The sequence below is a fragment of the Rhamphochromis longiceps genome, linkage group LG16 (assembly GCF_057381845.1).
Source record: "Rhamphochromis longiceps isolate RC_006_pf linkage group LG16, R_longiceps_female_GT1.1, whole genome shotgun sequence".
In the NCBI taxonomy this organism is placed as follows: domain Eukaryota; kingdom Metazoa; phylum Chordata; class Actinopteri; order Cichliformes; family Cichlidae; genus Rhamphochromis; species Rhamphochromis longiceps.
Genome location: NC_140572.1, coordinates 12,313,335 through 12,338,062, shown reverse-complemented (window position 1 = coordinate 12,338,062; position 24,728 = coordinate 12,313,335). Strand labels below are relative to the sequence as shown.

General features: G+C 41.3%; 1 protein-coding gene across 1 annotated transcript in view; it reads left to right on the top strand.

The window, feature by feature from the left end:
• LOC146650718 (amine oxidase [flavin-containing]-like) overlaps positions 1 to 24,728 on the top strand; it is a 68,916-nt gene that overhangs the window by 40,814 nt on the left and 3,374 nt on the right. The window contains exons 2-14 of the mRNA XM_085383957.1: positions 2,785 to 2,879; positions 3,150 to 3,287; positions 15,837 to 15,941; positions 16,062 to 16,153; positions 16,933 to 17,074; positions 18,126 to 18,275; positions 20,546 to 20,705; positions 20,785 to 20,881; positions 22,031 to 22,084; positions 22,170 to 22,227; positions 22,316 to 22,413; positions 23,406 to 23,517; positions 24,288 to 24,350. Coding sequence (XP_085240083.1) covers positions 2,785 to 2,879; positions 3,150 to 3,287; positions 15,837 to 15,941; positions 16,062 to 16,153; positions 16,933 to 17,074; positions 18,126 to 18,275; positions 20,546 to 20,705; positions 20,785 to 20,881; positions 22,031 to 22,084; positions 22,170 to 22,227; positions 22,316 to 22,413; positions 23,406 to 23,517; positions 24,288 to 24,350 — 1,364 coding nt within the window. The remainder of the gene's footprint in view (positions 1 to 2,784; positions 2,880 to 3,149; positions 3,288 to 15,836; positions 15,942 to 16,061; positions 16,154 to 16,932; positions 17,075 to 18,125; positions 18,276 to 20,545; positions 20,706 to 20,784; positions 20,882 to 22,030; positions 22,085 to 22,169; positions 22,228 to 22,315; positions 22,414 to 23,405; positions 23,518 to 24,287; positions 24,351 to 24,728) is intronic.

The following is a 24,728-nucleotide window of genomic DNA, read 5'->3' as shown; positions in this document are numbered from 1 at the left end:
GCCAGAAGGGAATTTAGGGCGAAAGCCAGGAAAACATTTGCACAGATGTGGGTACCTGCTGACAGTAGAGACATTTTGCTCTGTGCTGTTTTCTATTACAAGTTACCCCCTGCTTCTCTGCTCCTCATTTATCAGTGTCTGCTGATGAACATGCAATGAATATAACATGCAGTATGTAGGCTTTTGTGTGATTTTTGGCATGCTCATTTTTGTTTCATTAAAGAGTGCCTGTTTTTCTCTTTAACATTTTTTTCTGTTAGACTCCAGTAGCTTTGCACAGTTCAACAAAGTTCTCAGCTCATCCTCAAGAATAAAACACGCTATTACCTTTAAGCCTTACTTTGTTCCAAATTGGCTGCCCCTCACAATCAAAAGCCGGTCATCCACCATTTGTTCACTGCCACTTCCTTTAGTCTCTTCCAGTTAAAAGGGAGTTCTTCCCCCACACTGTCACCAACTACTTGCTCATAGGCGATTCTTCATCTTTTTATTCACAGTGCCATGGTGGATTGACATCTGAAAGTACTTTTCCACACTGCCAGTTAGGGCTGGGCCATATTATACCGTTCACGGTAATACCGGTATAATGTTAAGCAACGATAGGAAAATGAAATATCGCGATAGAATATGAGTAAAACGCGCATGCGCAGTGCCTTTGTTTTCATACACACATGGCCGATTGTTGAGTGAAACAGATGAACCAGAATTGGTTTGTAAAAATGGTGCAACTTCAGTGATGTGGAACTGGTTTGGTGTTTGTCCGTCAGATACACGACAAAGCACATTTTTTTGCAGAACATGCAAGCGGCCGTCGTTATTGTCGTATTTGTCGGACTAAGATGCTCTTAAATCTGGGAGTAATCTGGGTGCTAAACTCCGTATGCTTCAGGTCAAACGAACACTGCAGCATCACTGAGAGTTAAAAACTGTCTAAATTCTTTCATCTTTAATAAAACGATCAGCATTGCTGCTTTACCAGGTGTAACTATGAAGTTTAACTTCCAGGCATCCATGAAAACAAAATTTGTTACATTTAACGGAGTTAGAAGTTAGCAGGAAGCTAGTGGAAGTTAGCTCGCTAGTTTCGCTAGTTACCTAAGCATGATATTGCATGTTCTGACTGAGAGATTTCTGAAAAAATTCAAACGTACAGCTCTGCTATCACTTCCAACATAAATGAAGACAGGAAACTAAACAGCAGTGACGTTTGTAGGGTTACGGAAGTTGGGCTAGCTGGTATATAATGATGTGCTACGTGATCGCTAGCGACACAGCTATGTTAGCATAACATAAACAGTGAAGCTGGAGGACGAACACTATACACTTTTCCACTTAACTTAACTTAAGTTAACGTTAAGGTTCCTGATAGTTAGAGACAAATGCAGTCGCATGGCAGGATGCTGTAAACGGACCAAACTTCAGTCAGGAGAACAACTGAGATAATCCATCCACAATACGAGGTTAGTCATTAATATACTGCAACAACATGGGAATAGAGCAGCTGCCAGATAATTCAAAATTAATGAATCAATGGTACAGAAGTGGAGGAAGCAAGAAGAATGAGTTTAATAAAGTTTGATTTATCTGACTGCTTTGTTTCGCTTAATGTGCCTTATAATCCCGTGCACCTTATGGTCCGAAAAATACGTACTGCACACTGCAGTTTAATGTTGCAAAGCACCTCTTTTTAACTTCAGTGGATATTATACATGGTTATGCTCAGGATGTGTCAGCCCATTTCTACTGGAAATGCCTTTTGGTTAAACTTTCAGCAAGGAATTTGCATTTGCACTGTTACATTTTTATAAAGCTTTAATGTACATAAAAACCAGCTTCTTCTTTAAGTGAAAATAAATGGAAGGTTGTCTTTTTGCGCTAGTAATGTTGTGGAGTTGTATTTTGTCTCGCATCAATTATATCGTCAGTTATATCGTTATCGCAAATTTTCAAATATATATTGTGATAAATATTTTTGGCCATATCGCCCTGCTGTACTGCCAGTAATGCATCCCCAAACCATGGCAGAGCCTCCACCACCTCGCTCCAGACTCTGATGTCCACATTGACAATGATTTGAAGCAACATTTTCAAATTTGAATTGACTCTCAGTCTAGCTGTTTAATTTGGTGTACCTTTTCTCCCAGTTTCCCCTTCTAAAGAACAGCTTCTTAACAATATTCTGTGTGTTTAGCAGCCCTGTAGATCAGCGCTTCAGAGCCATATGCTGCCCTCTAATTCTCTGCATGTGTGTGTGTTCATGCCTAGATTCATTTAGTAGTCTTATTGAATTAAAGTATAACTAGGAGTGCCAGAGGTCAGTGTATGAAAAGCTGTTTTTCTTCAGTATACTCTGCGGTTGCTAAACCAATGAGTACTCAGTGCTTTTTTTGTTAGCTCTTCCTCCCCACATGATCAGCAGGTTGGCTGGTTTGTGATTCCCCAACAGCCCCCACCCATCCTTCCCCCTCCATTTTTCCCAGAGCTCTCTCAGTTCATTTGAAAAGCAAATGTTATGTAATTGTATTTAAGAGTTGCATGCCTACCTAAAAGCTAATCAGTGTAAATGCACAACGGAAAACAATTAAAGTGGGAATAGCTGTTGATGGTATAACAATGTCCTAACTAGCATTAGGATTTTTGGAAGCCCTTTTTGTCATTAATTTTAAAAGACCTTTAAAATCCCTGTGTGCCTTTTGCTATTGCTTTTTTTTACAAGTACAGAAAGCACATATATTGCTTGAATCCTTATGTTTAAGTCCTGTTGGTGTCTCTGTCCTTCTGCAGGTTTGAGTGCTGCAAAGCTGTTGAAAGCCAGTGGGCTCGATCCTGTAGTGTTGGAAGCCAGAGACCGGGTTGGTGGTCGTACCTTCACTGTGCAGGTAAAGCAAAGAGTGTCAATACTACTGTAGGAGCGGCTCATAAAAGAGACAATCAGTAACAGTAATATAAATACTTTCCAGCCTTTTTAATTTTACAACCAAGATAGTGTATCTATTGCTTTTAATGGGCATACAGAAAAAAAATGACATTTACATTCAAGTCATTTATGAGCGTAGAAGTACAAGCATAGATCAGTTAGCCTTTTCAGAAATATGTGTGACATTTCTTTCTTTTTTGTCATGATCTAATTGCGAGTATGTGTCTTTTAGAATAAGGAGGCAAAGTGGGTTGATCTAGGCGGTGCCTACATTGGACCGACACAGAACCGCATCCTCCGTCTGGCCAAAGAGTACGGCATAAAGACCTACAAAGTCAACGAGCAGGAGAACTTGGTGCATTATGTTAATGTGAGTGTCTTTTTTTTATTGCAGATAATTTTCTACTCCAAGCTTTCTTGGTTTATGTCATCTCTGTGTACTCAATGACAGATGTTTACTCATGACATGTTCCAGATGTATTCTTCACTTTAAGTGATGGAGTAAATGATGACAGTTTTCAGAAGATGATGCACCATATCTTGAGTCTGACCCATTATCCAATAGAAAGGAAATCCAAGTCTCTGCTACTTTTCTGGCATCACGCAGTAGGCATGGCAACAAGGATCTTTATCAACATTTTTCAATTGCCACTTTCTGCCGCTGGCACTTTTCCTGTCAGCTTGACTTTTTTATATTTACTGACCAAAGTTGCAACGTTAATACATTGCATGAGCTAACAGAGCTAGCCTCTTTGCCATCAGCAGTAGAGTTTGAAGCATTTTTTGGGAATCTTTTTGTTTGCACTAACAACGAAGTAATAACTTGTCACGTTATCATCATTGTTAACTTTAGTTCACTTGACTGTAATCAAAAAAATTAGCCACCCCCCCCCCCCCCCCACACACGGTCAGACAGAACATATAGCAGTGGAGGAGCTTGTTAATGATCTCAAGACTGGGACCAGTTACCAAGAACACCAATGGTAACACACTGGTTATAACACCAGACCTCAGTCCTGTAGAAAATGTGCTGTAGGCGGCTTTAAAACCTAAAGCATTTAGAGATTTTCTGTAAAGAGGGCCAAAACCCTCCTGAGATGTGTGCAAACCTAATGACCAACTACAAGGAATATCTTTTTTTTTACTCTTAGTTTTAGTTTTTTTGGACAGTGGTTTGGGGGAAAAAAATGAAATATGTGGAGCAGAGCCATCTGGCTAACAGGAAGAGCTACGTGAGGATGCCCTTCATGGACTATAACTCCACATTCAACTCTATAATCCCAGACATCCTTATCGCCAAACCGACCTCCTTCAGATGCCCCTTTCCCTCTTATTCCTAGGTTAAAGCTCGGTAAACACCCTGGTAAAGAAGACCCAACAGCGGCTGCACTTCCTCCATGTCCTGAGGAAGAAAAACCTGGACTAGAAGCTACTGCTGGGCTTCTACTGCTCCTCAGTGGAGAGCATGCTCTGTGTACACAGGGCCCACAACTGAGATCAGAAAGGCTGTGCAGAGGGTAATTAATACTGCCAAAAAAAGGCTGTCCTCTGCCACACCTGGAGGCCATCGCCAGATTCTCCTGTCTCAGACAAACCAGGGCCATCACAGGTGACCCTGCCCACCTCCTGTTTGACTCGCCAAACTCACTAACAGCTTCTTCCCCTGGGCCATTTGGACTATTAACAAACAATACGCCACAAAAAACTCCACTCCTGCCCACCCAGCCACTAATCTGAGCCATGGTCTGAGTAACCCTCATCACTCAGGCCACTCACACACAGACTTTCCAACTTTTGCTCTAATGTATGTCTTTTGTCTCTTGTTTGTATATATTAGTCTTGATTTTATATATTTCTCATGTTTGTTATTTATTCCTGCTGTCTTACTATTTAAATTTTATTCCTGTAAAATTGGCATGGGGCACCCACAATTTTGTTGTACATGTACAAATACAATACGGGACTTTTCTATTCTATTCTGGCTGCATTTTCAGCCCTAAAGTTTGCCGTTTAAATCACTATTGCCCATATATCTCCCCTATATTGCTTTCCAGATTACTTAAAGAAGACTGAGGTACTATGAAAAAGAAAACCAAATGTTCCTGTGGTTTCCTATATGTCTACAGAACAGCCACCACTCCTCCCTTCTTTAGCATTAGTGACTGGAGATGTTAATCTTTGCCAGAGGGATTTTAGTAATGCAGTTTCTCTTTTCTGAGTGGTTGAAAGGCAAACAAAGAGGAAAGGAAGAAAGAGACACTCAGGCTATATTTCTTTGTTCTTGTTATTCTGTGCTCAATATCTCATTAGTGAGGCTGCACCACTGTCCTTAACAGAGTTGTGTTCTTCTACCTGATTTAATTTTCCATTGCTACTATGTCCCCTGGTGAAACTACCCCTATTGTAAATCACTGGGCTGAGTAACGTGGCTGGGAGCTTTCTCTGTGTGTGTGGATGGAGAGTGCCTATGTTGGCTATCTTCAGTCACTGAATTATAACTTCAAAGCCAGTCCAATCCGGTCGTTAAGTCTGACGTCACTAGCCGTGTCTGGGCCTAAACTCCGCTGCAGGTCCACATATCAAACGATCACTATGGCATTACTGAGAGTTGAAAAACTGTCTAAAGTCTTTCATCTTTAATAAAATGATCAGCGTTCTGCTCTACCAGGTGTAACAATTGAGTTTAACATCCAGGCATCCATGAAAACGGAATTTATGACATTTAACTGAGTTAGAAGTTAGCAGGAAGTTAGCTCGCTAGCTTCTATCTAAATACAATATAGCATGCCCTGACTGCGGGGTTTTGGAAACAAATTAAAACGTACAATTCTGTTATCACTTCCAACACAAATGAAGACAGAAAACTAAACAGCAGTGACATTAGTAGGGTTACTGAAGTTTGGCTAGCTGTAGCTAATGATGTGCTACGTGACCGCTAGCGACACAGCTATGTTAGCATAATATAAACAAGCTAACTTTTTTTCCACTCGATAAAAGTTAACGTGAGTGTTCTCGGTGATCAGGAACAAATGTAATCGCATGGCAGGATGCTGTAAAAGGACCAAACTTCAGCCAGGAGAACAACTGAGATAATCCATCCACAATACGAGGTTAGTCATTCATATACTGCTGCATGGGCTGGGCTGTAGTTACATCCTAAGGTTTTAAAAACTGAGCTTAAATAAATGATTAGCGGTAATAAAAGCCAAGGGAGGTCAACAGTGATCAGTGACTGTTTTAGGAGCTTTTTTTGTCATGAACCGAAGTTCCGAGCGCAGGCAGGACCCAGTAGCAGAACACACACACTAGGGTAGGAGCGAATAAAGAAAGTAATTTTTATTGCAACTAAAGGTGTCCCGTGAGGGTAGCCTGAAAAACAACGTATGGAACCAGAAGAAACCGAGGGACCGCGCAGGGAACGCCGAGAGCGGGGCTGTGAGAGGCTGTAAAACAAAAAGAGAGACAGATTACTGGGGTGCGGAAAAAAGGCAGCATACGAGGGAAGGTGGAGTGTGCGTCTCACGGTGATAGCCGGGCCGAGTGAACCACAGGGGGGTGGAGCTCCAAAAGGGGTCGAGACGGTGAAGCTGATGGTGAACCAAATCTCAGGCGGACAGGTGGACAGGCAGGTGGCTCGGAAACAAAAACACGCCGAGTTGTGATCTGGGTACACAGGGAAAAAACAGTGTTAGGTCCGATGGAGAGTTTGTCATAAGAGTTCTTTTCCCGCAGGCGTACGTTACCGCTGAGAGGCGACTACAGACTGGCGTGGAGCAGCAGGTAGGGCAGGATTAAATAGTCCACCTGGTGATCGCCTGGGATGGGATGCAGGTGTGGGGTTAGCAGCCACGCTCGTGGGCGTGGACATCCCAGCAGCACCCCGGACGCCGGGCCGCGGACCATGACATTTTTGAGATTAAATAGAAGAAAATACATAACATTAAACATGTTAACAACACAAAAGCCATATTAAACGCAGACTACTTTAGGCCTGGAAGTAGGATTCGTCACGTCATCACTTAACAACCGGGTGGATTATTATTACTTCTGCCCTCTAGGTGTGTGCACAACAAAATGCACATATGAAACACTACAATATATCCCCCCCTCCACCAACACACACACACACACACACACACACACACACACGCACATACACACACTAAAACATATGGTATTAACAGATTATCAGATTAACAGATACCGTGACCATGTATAGTACATAACACTCCACATAGATTTCTTTACTTTTCTGCACTCATTCCTGGCCGAAGAATTGTAAAATATTATTATTTCTATTATATTAGTAAAAAATATTTAGTGATAGCTGACGGTGACGAGTGTTCGATGGTTCTTTCTGTTTTTTTAAAAGAACCATTACTTTAGCAAAAGAGACAATAAACCACTATGAAAACACCTCATTACATGTATAACTGCATTGATGATTGAAATTGTGGATAAATCATCAAAAGCAAATAAATAAGTAAAGTAAAAGTAATTATTCTACAGAAAAATGTTCCTTGTCAGTGTTTTATGGACCACAACTAATAGTGGAAATGTTTAAGGCTAAGGTAATTTCAAACTCATTTAAAGCTTTTACTCTGTTTAATCTACAGTAATGCATGGCATTCTACAAAACCACAGAAACATAGGCCTACATTTGATCTTTTAAAAAGAAAGAGGAGCTAGCTACCTTTAGCAGCAGTTTGCCTCGCATGCTGGTCTCCCACTAGTCTTCCACCAAATACCAGACATTTATCTACATTACACACAGGAAACGTGCTACATTTTCCAATGCAAGCCGTTTCCAAGGCAAACAGAGCTTCCAGCGACAGGCTGGAATGACAGAATGCTGTTTGAGATGAAAGGAGAGAGATTGCTTTCACCTTGGCACGTTTTAATTGATGCCAGTTTTTAGATTTGACTTGGAAAGCACTGCTTCCCTCGCTTTTCCAATTCTAGCCTTAAAGTGAATTTTATGGTATGCCACATATGCCATGCTTCCTTCCTCTAACCGAGAGAGATTGTTGCTACACTATGCATAGCTCACTGAAGGTGCAGATTTAAACACCATGGAGTAGGTGTTCATTTGCAGGATTAGAGTACACTGGAGTGGCAGCTGATGATATTGCTCTAGTATTTATTTGTCAGAAAGTTATTTTTAAAGGAGCACGTTATTTAGCATTTAGTAAACCTGTGTTCTTTCAAACTTGCACAGCTGCTGCTAAAAAATACAGTCTGTGCAGAATAATACTCTAGATAAGGGGTCGGCAACCCTAGGCACGCGTGCCACAGTTGGCACGCGAAGGGTTAACTGATGGCACGGCCATAGCTGGACTGGCCATCTTGCATAATGGGCATTTGCTCGGTGGCCCGATGATTTTTTATTTTTTTTGTAACGGTATAAACAATGAAAGGTGTTGGATTGGCCAGATGCTGGCCGGTGTGTAAAAATAGCTCAGTTGTTTGGTGGTGGCATCGTGGAGCTTCCACAGATTCAGTAAAATTAACAAGTGGTGGAGGCTGCACGTGGATGAGGGAGATCGGAGGCAGGACGAGGAGAGACCCAAGGCGGCTGCCGGTCCGAGCGTCAGGTGAACTGAACTTCAGGTAAGAAGTTATGACCTGCAGTCTATCTGGGTCAGATATAAACCAAGCTTAGGTGGAGTTTATTTTCATTATGCTGACTTTTTACAGTCAGTTACAATAACTCGTACTGCGTACTAGCTAGCATGATGGAGTTTCTATACAGCTGGGTCGGTGCTATGATGTTACTGATAGTGAACTTTATTTTATTCATAAGGTTAATTAGTAGAGTTGCCAACCGTCCCGTACAAACGGAATCGTCCCGCATTCAGAAATATTATTACGAGTTTCGTGTTGAGCTGCCCGATGCGCCGCCCGGCGTAGGAGGAACTAAGTCTAAGTCTAAGTTGAGCTGAGAATGAACACAGTTTGTCCTGTACTTCAGCTAGAATGAAAAAAGACACAAAGGTGGAGTTATTCTGTGTCTTTGCTGCACAGCTGCCTCTTCTTCTCTCATTCTCTCCCCCTCTCTCTCCTGTTGCTACTTCAATCATGAAACTGATCAATGATCAGCTGATCGGCTTTTCTCTCTTGTTTATCGCCTACTTTGCGCCAGAAAGAGGAAACCGCCGGATGTCGCGCTAAACAGCACGTTTAAGCTTCATCAGCTGTTGTTAGAATTTATTTAATATTAATTTTTAGTATCAGCTGATGTTTGCTGGAGCCACAGCTGTAAAGCTGCTGGTCATGATGTCGATTTGGATATGTGGTGAGAGGGAAACATGAAGATGAAACCAGGAGATGTCCTTACTGAATCATCAGAGCTGAACAGGTGATGGAGAAACAGGTTTACCTTTTAGGTGACATGAATGAGTTGAAGGGAAGTTATGAACTGTTTTTGAGAGACAAATAACACCAGGATCCTTTTCTAAGTAGCTGACAGCTGGTAACTGTGCAGGGGCGGGTCTAGCAAAGTTTTGCCAGGGGGGCAGGTAGGGCATTAACAGGGAAAGGGGGGCACAAAGAAATACTTTTCTTTGTTCTTCTCATTTAAAATGTCTGGCTGTTATTAAATAATTATCTGAAGCTTACAACCAAAGTTTTTATCTGATGTAAAATGTATAGAAATCATACATATACCAACAAGATTTTACATCACAGAGCTGACAACAGCATTTGTTTTCATTCAAAGGCTTTATGGCTTTAATACCTTTTTTTGTCCCAGTCCAGCCCTGGGCACGACACGCAGTAAATTAATCTGAGAAGGTGCATCAAAAAATAAATGGCCGCGCCAGCGGTGCACATAGCAAATCAGCTTGCATAGACACATTAGTTGTGCCGCTTCTTAATGACAGTATCTTAACTAACAACCCCAAGTACTAGATTCAACTTGTAATTGGCTAAAAATAACTTAGCCTACTGGTGAGAGGGACGTTGTTAGCTTTCCACATTCCGACACTTCAAAAGCTTCAGGAGCTGTCCGCTCAGCACAGCATCAGCACCACGGAGATACATGGATACATCCGTAGACTCGAGACACAATGCACTTTTGGGCCTTTCAGGTGTATGGACCAATGTTTTATTTTCTGATCAAACCAGAAAGCTTTAATGAGCAGCTAGATTTGTCTCGCATTAACTGGCTGAGTTAATGCCAGTTAATGCAACATCGAAGCAGCTGGAATCCACAGCTGTGCATTTTCACCTGCTGGACATCACTACCTGACAAGTTTAACTGTCTTCAGAACATTGCAGAGGCCTTATTGACAGTATTTGGCTCTACATATCTGTGTGAGCAGATTTTCTCTCACATGAGTGTCCTCAGGTAGCCGTCTGAATGCTGGACACTCGGAGACCTGTGTCTCTGAGTGGGAGACCAGAGATCACATTAACATGTGTGTCTCTGTATTAACAAACATGCCATATTGGGTTAGTTTATTTTTCCTTATCATTCTTGTGAGGCACGGTGGTTAGCACTGTTGCCGCACAGCAAGAAGGTCCTGAGTTCAATTCCACCATCAGGCCGGGGTCTTTCTGTGTGGAGTTTGCATGTTCTCCCCGTGTTCGCGTGGGTTCTCTCCGGGTACTCCGGCTTCCTCCCACCGTCCAAAGACATGCAGCTTGTGGGGATAGGTTAATTGGATAATCCAAATTGCCACTAGGTGTGAATGTGCGAGTGAATGTGAGTGTGAATGGTTGTCTGTCCCTGTGTGTTAGCCCTGCGACAGACTGGCGACCTGTCCAGGGTGTACCCCGCCTTTCGCCCTATGACAGCTGGGATAGGCTCCAGCGCCCCCCGCGACCCTGAAAAGGATAAGCGGAAGCGAATGGATGGATGGATGGATTCTTGTGAGGAGACCATAAATAGCATTTGTATTTTCTGTTGTACAGTTCATTTGGTGTTATGGATAAAAAGTGTCTTTTTTTTGTTTCAAAATAGCTGATAACTATTCGCTGATAGCTGCCAACATCTGCGAACAAATATAATTCTACAAAGTGGTTCTATGTAGTGTGTAACTGTTCATATAGAGCATTATTAAATTTACTGCTAATGCAATCATATGACACACTGACTTCTGAGGAAATTTTAAATGGCACTCGCCATCAGAATGGTTGCCTACCCCTGCTCTAGATCTCACTTGGCTGCATTTAAAAAAGCCACCCTGTGTTTTCCTTGTTGAATTTAAAACATCCAGGCACAGGAAAAGACGAGAAGTCTTCTGTGCTATGATTACTTGGGTAACATATTGATCAAGAACACTGTGTGCTCTCTGTGGTTTTTGTTTAGTCCATTTATTTAGCGACTGATTGACAATGAAGCATGGTTTCGTGATCTTCACCACCCTGTCCCTAGCACTGATGTATTATTGACTTAACCTACTTACAACAGCGCTGCGAAATATCACCAGCATAACACAGACAGCAGTTAGAAAACACATTTCTCTATTTCTGCTGTTGTGGCATGTTATGTGAACCCTAAATGAATCCATTCTGGTGTATGGGAGCTCCCATGTGACTGTGTCTCCCTAGCTACTATCTCTGTAAGATCCACTCGAAGACTCAGACTCACACACGCCACTCGTAGCTTCCTGGCTGGTTTCCATGGCAGCATGCCTCATCAAAAGCAGCTCCCACCTATCACTGTCAGGCAGTGTGTATGTGCTCTGTGTGTGCACATGTTTGTGCTTTTGTGTATGCATATTCTAGTGTTACTGCTCTCACAGCTTACACTGATATACACGTTCACACACCAACAAGTGTTACAGTGGTCCAAGATGGAAGTTAAGAGTCTTGCTCCTTCTCTTCTCTCCATTTTTGCATCTACTCGTAGCTGTAACTAATGCCTTTTTAAAGCGCTAAAAATGGGATGGGATGCTCACATTATTTCCCTTTTACCAGCTGGTGGACTGAGCTTACCATTAAGCTGTGATGGAAGTGGCTACTATGGCTTTGGCTACCCTGTTATGGGTGTGGCGAAAAGACCCAAATGAAAGGCTCTCAAGCCAGAACTTCCATCCATCCATTCGCTTCCGCTTATCCTTTTCAGGGTCACGGGGTCGCTGGAGCCTATCCCAGCTGTTCAAGGTAGAACTTATTAAGCAGAAAGAAACAACCTATATTAAGGTGAAGTAAAGGAAGTCTTAGAATGCTATAATAATTACAGTGATAAGCAAACTCAAAACTCTAGTAGCTATTCAAATGGGGCCTTTCAGAGAAAATGTCAGGGTTTTGGAAACCATTAGATATTGTAAAACTGTTTGCATTTTATGTTGGCCAATAATGAATGCCCTGCAAGATAGAAATACAAGAAATCTTTAGACTGGCTTCAGAGGTGGTGTTTTGATATGATTTATTATCTTACACCTGAGAACCAATCCCTGCATCGGCAGTTCACAGCAATCAGTCTTTATTACCTATATTTTTATCGTGTGTGTGTTAGTGTTTTACTACACCTTTTTGTTTGTCAGTAGCTTTGAATTACAAAAGAAGAAATTCAAAAGAATAAACTCATAGTTTCACATGGTGACACAAGTCAATAAGACTTTATATGAACAGTAAGCAGTGATCTAACCCATTTGACACCCTCTACATTTCTTCACAGAACAAAAGCTAGAGTAATTGTAAATCAGCATGTGTCCCAAGCCATTGTGTAATTACAGCTAGCTTTCAAGCAAGCCATGTAGCTAATCAGCTTTTCTATGGCAGATTGTAATCCAAAAGGCCAGTACTGCTTTCTCTTATCAGCAAACCACCGCCTAACAGGCAAATGCAGCTCTCAGCACTGGATTCATTAATGAGGGATCACTATCAGAGACGGGGAAACAGACTTTGATTAAATACTGTGCTTGCTTATCAGAGATTGAGAAAGAGTCCGGGATTGTCCCTTGGATCCTGCAGCACTTTGGATGCTGTGCATGTTTGCACGTTCACAAGACCAGTGAGGGAAACGGCCGTACCAGCTGTGTCTGTTTAGCTTGCTTTTAGAGAATGCCAAGTGCTGCACATTCACTAAGAAGCCACCAGCTTGTGAGAGCTGGCAAAAAGCAGAGGGAACAGCCATCTGATACACCAGTTTGTCATTTTTAGACACACTTTGACATATTCAGATATATTATTTGGAGTTGCATTATTTTGCAACCAAATCAAATCTGTTTTTCTGGTGTTTTTTGGCAAATATGAGACGAGCCTTTATATTCTTTTTGGTCAACAGTGGGTTTTGCTATGAAACTCTCCCATCGAGACCATTTTTGCCTTATGTAGTTCTTACTGGATAAATCATGAACACCTTAACTGAGGCAGGTGAGGCCTGCAGTTCTTGAGATGTTGTTCTGGGTGCTTTTGTGACCTCCTGGACGAGTCATTGATGCACTCCTGGAGTCATTTTGGTCACTGGCCACTCCTAGAAAGTTTTCTCAATTTTTGAATAACAGCTCTCCACTTGGTTTAGTCTTAGAAAAGGTTTTCCAGACTGATGGATGTTATTGGCTTTGTCTTTCAGCTGTTTTTTTGCGTTTCTATAGATCAAGGCATGACGTGTTGCTTAGCTTACTTCACTTTGTCAGACAGGTTATATTTAAGTGATTTCTGGATTAGTGTGGCTAGTTGAAAGTGAACTTTTCAAAGGTCAGCTTTCCAAAAAATGTGGCTGATCAAAGTAAATTCACAATTTAACAAGGGAGGGCAACTACTTTTTCAAATAGGACATGGTAGGTTTGTGTAGCTTTTTTCCCTTATTAAATGAAATGATTAGTTAATCTAATCATTTAATAATTTACTAAATTTTAAAACTAAATGTAGTTTAAAAAATAAGAAATCAAGAAGAGCAAACATTTTTCCCAGTACTGTATATTACGTTGGGCAATAAAATATTTATTGATCATAGATGTTTGTTTAGAAGTCAGATAAGAGCGTACAATGTAATTTGGATAAAAGTCCAAGGGCAGTGATTAGCGATTTCTGAGATTAATTGAAATCTTTATCTTTATATGGTTGTAATAAAATCCTCCTACTCTGAAGTACAGTCACCTTTGTCTTCAAGCAGTCTTCGTTTGGTCCTCTGATTGAGGACACTTCCCTGCTCGCTGATGTGGAAACAGATGTTGCCATGCTTCATCTCCCCCTCCTCTTCTCTCCTCCCTCTGTATTCTCTTGGCCGTGGTCACCATGGAGACAGACCTGTTGTTCTGTGCACAGAAGCAGAGACAGTATGCTGCAATGAGACACATCATCATCATCATCCCTCTCTGTCTATCACTGAATTCTGTGTAGCAGTGAAGAACAGACTGTGAATACTAAAAAACAAAGGTGCTGTCACCTTGCAGTCACACACACACACACACACACACACACACACACACACACACACACACACACACACACACACACACACACACACACACACACTTTAAAAACAAACAAACAGGTGATCATTTTATTTCAGTAAATGGCTAAATCTAGTAATATCACAAATAATTGTGCAGCTGCTTTTACATGTTTTAAGCAGTGAAAGTCACACAACACTTTGCTGTGCTATTTTTATTCAACAGAAGTCTTCTCTTTCATTGTTTTTGAGGAGTCTGATCTGAGAAATGTGTGAACTTATTATTGATCTAAGGTTCTCAAAGAATGTTCAATTGTTTTCTGTGGCTCTCCAGTGAAAATGACAGAATTTGTTGATACCGAATTTGCCATGCCGTGGGACAGTATGAGAACAATTTGCCTTTCTTTTTTTTTCTTAATTTTGTACATTTTTCCTTTGCAACCGTCCATCTAAATTTCAGAACCCTTGCTATAGATAATATAATTAAAAGTCTTATTTCTTATAATTACCCCTTAGGAAACACTTTATTGTGCTTACCCATGTACTTTTTTATGCTAATCTAACAGATTTGTTTTTTCTTAGCATAATCATACTTTTTGGTGATGCCACTACAGTTGAGTCTTGTAGTTTAAGAGGTTACACATTTCTGTTTCTGTAATATTTATGCATCAATAATGATTTTCAATGATACTGAGAGAGTTTTGCAAGGAGAAACAAAGAAATATTGCTATATTTGACATTAGACTAGCTCAGTAACGGATTTACCTTTAACCGTGACAAGAAGATTTTAGGGCTACATAACAGCTGGACAGTTACAGCTGCATTGTTGGACAATGAAATGAACAACTAAACACTTTTGATATTTGTTTTGTTTTTTTCCTTTATTACAGTGGTATCACCTTACACAACACAATACGTTAAGAGAATGTAAATAATAGGAGCCATTATTAATTCAATACAGCTGCAGACAGCTGCAGTGTCTCTGAGCTAGCAGCTCTGTGAGGCTGAGGGAATTTCAACAGTTTGTGTTTAGTGGGACTTGAAATAAATGTCCTTGTCAAGCTAAATGCCATATTACGGGAGAGATTATTTGAGGTTACATCAACACGTAGCTAAGAGACCATTGCTAGAAAGCAACAAAAATTCATCTCTAGTTACAATTGTGTTTTGGAAACCAAAACACAAATAAGTGACCTTGATAGTTTTGAAACCACTGCATCTACCCCTGACTGTCACCTCTGTGTTTGTATGTCTTTGTGTGTGATTGAGAAATGCAGAAATAAACTAGACCAGGCATAAAAATTATGGCTTTAGATTATGGCTACTCTTATCACATTTAATGATTCAGTATCTCTGATTCAGTTGTAAACATTGCACAAGCTATTACTCCACTTTCTCCACCACTCTTCAAACTGCTTTCACGGTCAGTTAGAGGTCAACTGAAACAAATCTTTAATGGCAAATGCTGAAATGTTGTTCTTTGAATGCTGCCATCATTAAGCACAGCTTTTATAAGCATTTGATGATTGAAGAATATTGTTTTGGTGATGATGGCCGCAATCATGTGTCCAACAGGGAAAGTCTTACCCGTTCAAAGGCTCCTTGCCTCCCATGTGGAACCCCATCGCTTTGATGGACTTCAACAACCTCTTTAGAACAATGGATAAGATGGGCGAGGAGGTAAAGCAGTTCTCACTATTAATGAGTATTCTTATTAATAAGCATTCTAGATTGGTTTACTGGACAGGTTGCACACCTGCTACATGCCTGACTCATGCTGAACACCCTCCTGCATTTCAGATTCCCAGAGACGCTCCCTGGAGAGCTCCCCATGCTGAGGAGTGGGACAAGATGACCATGCAGGAACTCTTTGAAAAACTCTGCTGGACCAGGTAACATGTTCAAAATGTTTCCCGTTTGTGCAGAGAATAGGTCTAGCTATTCATCCTGTTATCTCGTTTATATCCAGGGTAAAGTTGTATTGCTAAATCTAAAGCTAATGCTAAAGTTATAAGCTAATGGTAGCGAGCTCAGTTAGCAAGGTATCTCATAGGGTGCATGGATGCAGCATTCTGCACAATTCCACTCACCAGAGCTGGAAGTAGGATTAACCAAAGAGCACATCATGCTATTTCCAATAAAATGATCTAAAAGGCTCCAACACCACAGTCACAGTTAAGAGGTCCAGTTCAGTGACTCAAACTTGCAGAGGTGGAAATGGTTACAGCTTCCTGTGTCAGCACTAATAAGAATAAGAATTCTCATCCCTGCAAAAACTTTGAAAACGGATGCTGAAGGTTGTAGCTGTTTCATAGAGGTTTTTGGTGGAGAAGCTTCAGTATATGATGCACTGTGAGTGAGAATGTTTTTGATAATCTAATTACTGTGTAAATTTAAAATATGCAGCTTGTAAAAAGTAAATTACATTTTTGTAACAACATAGAAATAACAGTCCTTCACTAATTAAAAGATTGTACCGCTCCTGTGTTTGAATTACTGCTCAAATGTAGATTATGTGCAAGTCTCTGCTGGAAAAGTAGGACAAGCAAGCAGAAATCCCTGACATGGTGATTTATTTGTGCTTTGTTCACACTCTTACAGAATATAAAAATTGTGACTGGGGTACCTGCAGTATTTAAAGACTTCTTACCTTCCATGTAATCCCTCCCAGAACTGCTCGTCGCTTCGCCACACTGTTTGTCAACGTAAACGTGACCTCTGAACCCCACGAGGTGTCGGCTCTCTGGTTCCTCTGGTACGTCAAACAGTGCGGAGGGACAATGAGGATCTTCTCCACCACCAATGGAGGACAGGTATGTCTGCCCAAAATTATACCTACTGATTCAGAACAACAGACTGAAAGAATTCGTTTTTTTATATATCTGTCTGAACAAACAGAATATTCTCTCGGCATGCCAAGAAGTGGACTTGCGTTCTCTGCCTCTCACACAGATTCATTCAGTGATTCAGAGGAGCAGTGTGAACGTCAGAGGGAGATCCCTCACAGCCCAGTCTCCTTAGTCTGGCCTGAATAAGATGCTGTCCACACAAAAGATGTTTTCTTGGAATACTCAGGGCGTCTTTTCTGCTGCCGTTCCTCAAGCTGAGGGCCTTGTTCCCATAGCCACAAAGGCTTTGGTAAACAAATGACAAACAGTAGTGCAGTCGGCTCCTTCCTGTTTGCTCCACATTTAAAGCTTGCACGCCTTGTGGATGGTGCATACATAGGGGTGTTTGAAGTATTTATTTACACATAGTCATCTTAAACATATGGATATGCTATTGGTATGCATTGCTTCGAGTGCAGCTGCACTCCTCCTGCAAAACTGCAAATGTGTCTTTAATCAAACAAGACAAGAAGAGGCTCACCTCGTTTCACCGCCCAGGACTGATTCAGGTGTAGCTCGTGCTTTCACAGCGACTGCTTGACAAATTCATCCAAATGCCACAGAGGAATGCACACAATGTGTTTCTGGTCAGGGATGAGAGAGATGTTGACACTAACCACATGGAAATGGTTTTGTGTATCGGAGCTTTGACAGCCCAAACCTCTCTACCTCCTCACTGTCATCTTCATCATTTAACATTTGCTGGCCTGGCTTTATGAACGTGTTTCTTTTGAATTAAGATGCAGAAATTTGTAGTGAAGGAAATGAATGCGGACTGAGGATAACCGGTGTGTATCACCAGGATAAATCAGGGGATTTTATCGGCTTCATTCCAAACTGGGAGTTTATTAGCCTTGCCGAGGGGTACCCAGAGGGGGATCAGAGTCACTTCCACCCAATATAAATAGAAACCAGTGTTGCTGCATCTGCTCTCCCTGTTGGTGCTCACTGAACTCTGCTCTCTTTGTGTCTCAAGGAGAGGAAGTTTGTAGGAGGTTCGAATCAGGTGAGTCAGTGCATGGCGAGGGAGCTGGGAGACCGAGTGAAGCTGCAGTCTCCAGTCTACAGGATCGACCAGACCGGAGACATGGTTGTGGTGGAGACCGTGGACAAGCAGACCTACAAGGTGAGTTGAGTATATCACCAGTATTTCCTTTGAAGTACTATTCTTTAAGGACACTTTTTATGTCTTTCCTTACATATTCTGCTTTAGTCAGAAATATAATATTGAGCTGGAAATGAGCATTTAAAGTCCAGTCTAGTAAATATTCGAGGAGCTCGATTAATGTTTATTAATGGTATCTAGCACCAAATCATCTCATGGCACACCGCACTAAATGGTCAAAGGGATTACAACAAGATGGAGAGAAACCCCTTTGAGCAGAACTTGGAAAAAGTGAGGATAAAATAATGAGAGGAAAATAGAGGAAATGCACTCAGAGCAACATGGAAGGTCCCTCATCAGCATGTATCACAGAGAGGTGGTTCTTATACTTTACCCTAACGTTTTCCAATTTGTGATACTTTGTACTTTTATGTCCCTGCATTTCAGAGGGAAATATCTAACTTAACTCACATTCATCTGTGTGATGGCTGTAAAGGGAGACATTTTAAAACAGGAAATAAATAAATATATGTGCAGATGTACGTACAATCCTGATTCTGAAAAAGTTGATGCTGTGTAAAAATGTCAAATAAAAATAATGCAATTATTTTCAATCTCATAAACGGAGCATAGAAAGTGCAAATGGATATTGGCTCATTTTGAACTTGATGGCAGCAACTGTTCTCCAAAAAGTTGCGTTGGGGCCATGTTTAAGACAGTTTAGCATCGCCTCTTCTTTTAACACCTCCTCAGCAACTGAGGAGAGCAGGTACTAAACCTTTGGGAGCAGGAAGTTGTCTCATTCATGTTTGATTATATATGTCAACAGTTCTGGCTCTCCGTCATATATCTGTTTTTTTTTTTTCATTTCATAATGCTCCAAATTAGTGAAAGGTCTGGACTGCAGGCAGGCCGGTTCAACACCCCAACTCTTTTACTTCTGCTGAAGCCTTTCTGTTGATTTCTCTGACCACAGAACAGTTTCCACTTTGCCTCAGTCTGTTTAAAATGAGCTTTGGCCCAGAAATGATGGCGGTGTTTCACCATCATGTTCACATGATAGAGCTTTAACCTGTATTTGTGAACAGTACAGTGTTCATAGACAGTGATTTCCAGAAGTGTTCCCGAGCCCTCCCAGTGATTTCATGACAATCATGCCTGCTTTAGTGCAGTGATGCAGCAGGGCCCAAAGGTCACGGGCATCCATTATTGATTTTCAGCCTTATCCTTTGCACACAGAAATTCCTCCAGATTCTTGGAATGTTTTGATGATATTATTCTTTTCAGTTTGATGTTGAGGAACATTTTTCTGAAATTGCTCCACAGTTTGTAGACACAGTTTTGGGGGTTTTTGCAGAGCATCTCTGAGATGCTCTTTTTATCGCTGGTCGTGTCACTTTGAGACATGTCACTGCCATCAAATTCAAAGTGAGCTTTTTGTTTCTGTAAATGATAATAGTAGATTTCTGATATTTTTCTGTATAAGTGAATAAAAGATGGCTTTCTGAGATCGGCAAGTCACTGCATTCTGTTTTCATTTACAGTTTACACAATGTTACAACTTTCTGAAACTGGGTTTGTAGACACAATTGATTAGTTCAGTCCAGTGGTTCCCAACCTTCAAATGGCCCACAAAACAAATAGTCAGAATGACTTTGCTTATATGGATACATCACCGTTAACGAGCTGATAAGATAATGAATAATGACGCTGCTCTTATGTTTCAGTAGATTGTGAATGCAGGACTTTCCTTTTCCTGTTTTCCTGTTACTGCAGCCATGTTTCAAATAACTGTTATAGTGTTTGTTTGATTTTATTATGTATTAGGAAATGAAACAGATACTATATTTATACACTAGGTAATGTGAGATAATGCAGTCTGAATATGAAACATCCATGTATCTGTAAAACAGTAACTGCTTCACAGTGTTACTCACAAACTTCACTGGCACTGCTGCTCTTTGGCTGCCATCTACTGGCTGCTTGGAAAAAAGCAGTTAAAATGTACATGATCTGTGTTACTTTGTTGATTAGGTTGAATGTTTTCATTTATGGTCAGATGTTCCATTGTAATGAATTATGGGACAGCATTTTCTCCCCTCTTTTCATAAAGGATAGTCCAGTGTATCCTATATTAAAGGAAGCATTGAAGCCTCTTTCCTTAGTATTTGGAGAATTGCAACATCTCTTACTATGGCTGATGACTACCATGCAGATACTTCTGGGTCACATCTTTCAGTTATAAACAGACTATTGGTACGCACTGTGTACTGTCTCTGTCTCTGTGTTAGGCCAAGTATGTGATCGTGGCCACACCACCTGCTTTGAATCTGAAGATGCACTTCAACCCTGAGCTGCCCCCGCTGAGGAACCAGCTGATCAACCGTGTTCCCATGGGCTCTGTCATAAAGTGCATGGTCTACTACAGAGAGAACTTCTGGAGGAAAAAGGGTACGCAGGAAGTGAAAACACAGAGAGAGCGAATGCTGTTCAAGATGATGCCATTTCTAACGTTTTATTGTGTTACCAGGTTACTGCGGCAGCATGGTGATAGAGGAGGAGGGCGCTCCCATCGGTCTCACCCTGGATGACACAAAGCCTGATGGGACTGTACCTTGTATTATGGGGTTGGTACAGAGCTTCAAACAGTTCTCTGTAATTGTGTATATTTTGTATTATGATTAGGGATGGGTATCGTTTAGGTTTTATCCAATACCAGTACCAAACCGGTACTTTTGAAACGGTGCCGGTGCTTAAACGGTGCTCGAACCGGTGCTTAAAGAATGAAGAACACACACTTTGTCCAAAAACCTCTCATGTTTAGCTGTTTCCCTCTTTTTCTTTGGTCATTTTAGCCTTTTTGGCCAGGGTGAAGGGAGTATCTGCCATCAAACAAGAAGACAGCCGCATGTAACTACGACGGTGTTTGCTAGTTCACCTTAAATGCGTTAATGTAATAACGTGGTTAGCGTACTCAACGTAAATTACACATGAACAACATTAAGCTACTCACGCAGAGAAGAACGGCTGCTGCTGCCATCATTATCCGTCATCATTTCTGCTACACTGGCAGGGCTAGGGGCCAGGACTCTCCTCTTCGGGTTCTTGGGGGATGTTGCTAACTCCGGGTCCGATAACAACCCGCAGTAGATGTGCTCGGTGTGAGGTCTCGCAGCAAGCTATCAAATACGGCGCATTTCTCGACTTTAAAAAAATGCTATGCGTCACCAGGTGTTTCATCAGATTCGAGGTGTTACCTCCTTTGCACAGTATCACCTTAAAGCACTTGTTGCAGGCTGCTGAGTTTGCATCTTTTGCTGTGAAGTACAGCCAGACTTTTGACCGCTTCGCCTTGGGCATTTTAATCTGTAGCTCTGCTCTAAAAGAACGTACGTACCTGGGCCCGCCTACTACGCTTGGAAAGGTAAAATGATTGGCTAGAATCCAAAGTGTATCACATCTCAGGGGAAATAAAGCACCGAAATGCTAAGTGATATCAGCAGCCCCAAAGAAGTATACAATGCTGCACCATGCTTTAGTCAGGTTGAAATACACATTTCGTTCACTAGTGATTATCAGAGGGTTACTGACTGGCCTGTAGGCTTGTGTCTCAGCTTTACCATCTGACTCTGACCTAGTATTCTCGCATGAGCTCCTACAAGAATTTCCATACAGTGTAGGACTTGTGCTTGAATGGAGCTAAACACAAGTGATAAAGTCATCCAATCAGCCACACATGCTCATGTAGTGTTTTCTCTTTTCACTCTCCCCCCCAGATTCATCCTTGCCCACAAGTGCAGAAAGCTCTCAAGCCTGTCCAAGGAAGAAAGGTAGACACCAGTGGACAGAGATGGAAAAAAACTCTCACGAGCTGTGAGATCAGTTTAATCCCAACTCCTGTGTTGTTGTGTTTAGGTTGAGGAGGATCTGTGAGATCTACTCCAAAGTGCTGGGCACAGATGAGGCTTTGCATGTGAGTTTGGGTGCAGAGTGGTACACAGTCATGTGGATACTGTGGAATCACTTGACTGACTGCTCATGTGCCTGCTTGTTTCCTGCAGCCGGTGCACTATGAGGAGAAGAACTGGTGTGAAGAGGAGTACTCTGGAGGCTGCTACACAGCCTATTTCCCCCCAGGAATCCTTACTCAGTTTGGCAGGTGAGTCTCTCTCACACGTGTACACACACAAAAAAATAAACATAAATATGAAAGTGTGATCTTTTCATTTCAATTAACTTAATTTATTTGAATGTGTCAGCTCCTGGATATTAATGGCTAATGTATGTTTCAGCAGGATTTGTGATTATTTCTGCAAATTAGCGTCACTTCTCCTCCATGAAATGAACCTGCCTTCCTGTGCACGGTTTCAGAGGGGACTCACTGAGATCACAACACTTTGTGTTGGATTATTATGTTTACCACACAAGCAATACTGTGAACTCATATTTCATCTGAATGGTGTTATTGCAGTGTTTTTTGCGGCATTTCATGGGTTTTATTGGAGTGTGAACAAATGAATGCATTTTCAGTACAGCAGGACGTGTCCCCAGGATTTGCCCATTTGCTCTATAGCTGTACACACACATAAAACACAATCCAGTGTGTCTGATGCATTGCGGCTGCTTTCATTTATTAGTCGAAGCTGCTTGTTGTACAGATCCTGGTGCATATGTTCACTATTAGAGTTTTGTTAACCTCCATATGAAAAACTGAAACTCCTTGTTAATCGTCATGTGAACCATATTTCATGTCTAAATGTCCTCACCAGATGTGCAAATGTGTTCTCACTCACAATGAAAAGTAAGCTGGAGTTGGAAACCTAACATTGTGCTTTTTTATACAGAGTAACTGTTTCACATACCGGGTGGTCCTGCAAGAAATAGAGTTAAAGAAAAAGTCCTTTCTTTGGTTCTTTTACGTTGAGCACAGTGGGGGTGGGAAGATTAATCCAAAGGAAATTCACTTTATGTTATATAATCCCATATTGCACTTATTCAGGTGAGATAATATTCTTAAATGAAGTGAATGCATGCTAAAGCTCAATGGTCAGTACAATGCTGGTGCATACATTAAAAATAAAACGTGTTTAAAACCTGTAAACCAGTTTAACCTCTGAAGCCTCTCCTGTTTCTCTCTTTTTTGCTCTTCAGAGTGCTGAGAGAGCCGGTGGGCAAGTTGTACTTTGCAGGCACAGAGACGGCCACCGAATGGAGTGGCTACATGGAGGGGGCCGTACAAGCTGGAGAGAGAGCAGCCAGAGAGGTCAGAGAGCATTTAAGTACCTGCTTTTCACTGCTACGTGTTAGCAAATACCAGTTCTTACCAGTTTAAACACCCTTAGAGGCAGGTTACTTATATATACCAGGTAGAAACCACTTAAATCATGCAGCTGGCACACCTATTAGTCACACCTCAGCCTGCTCCTGGTGTTGTGGATGCTCAGCCAGCAGTGCTGGGGGTCAGCTGATATCAAATCATGACATCCTCGCCTTTTCTCCCCTCTCATTTATGTCTGAGCACAGCTGACTGAAACAAACCATAGAATCAAAATGGTCCTCCCCACTCAGTCTTCTAAATCTCTCTTTAAGACACTCGCCTGCTGCTTGCACTTTATGTCCTTCTTCCAAGGCATTAACATTAGGTTTGGTTTCCTAAGATACTCCCCCATGTGTTCATGTTCCTCCATGTTTCTTAGCTCTGGCTCTGCTGCAGAGTAGGTCAGTTACAGTAAAGGCCAGTCAAGCCTGAGTAGATTATCTGAGTGCATTAAACATAAACATACACTTATTCTTCTTTTTATTACTTAAGTTAAGTTGCTGTGTCGTGTCGTGTTGTATGTAGTGCCAACGTGGGACAGTTCCCCAATTTCATTGTGCTATTGTACTATGTATGACTGTGCAATGATAATAAAGAGTTATCTTATTAACATCACCCAAACTCAAAAATGTGTATCATGTTTAAAATTTAGACTGTTAGACTGTATTTTGATCCTTTTGAAGTCTTTGACTGACACCACCAATGTCTTTTCGCAGGTCATGTGTGCGATGGGTAAACTCCAACCTAATCAGATCTGGCAACCTGAGCCTGAGAACGATGTAAGAGAAGTCCTTATGCACCAAATTACAAGTTGGCCTTTGATTAAAAAAATGAACAATCAGTGGAGAAACACTCTGAAGTCTCTCGTCATGAATCCAAAACACTTTTTACCATAAATGACACTGTGAAAAAGATCATCTTGTAATAAATGAGAAAAAAACTACCAGGCAAGACCATAATGTTTCTTGGGGTTGTAAACCAAGAGAGGTCATTTTCTCCCTCGCTTTCTATACAATCATTTTCAAGCAGAAGAGTTGCCCCCTGCTGGTCATGTAAAAAAATGCAGGTTTAAGACACCTATGCATTGTTTACACATTTTGGACCCAAGATTACATAAGTTGTATATTGCCAAATCATCTATCAAGTATCTAGTTAAT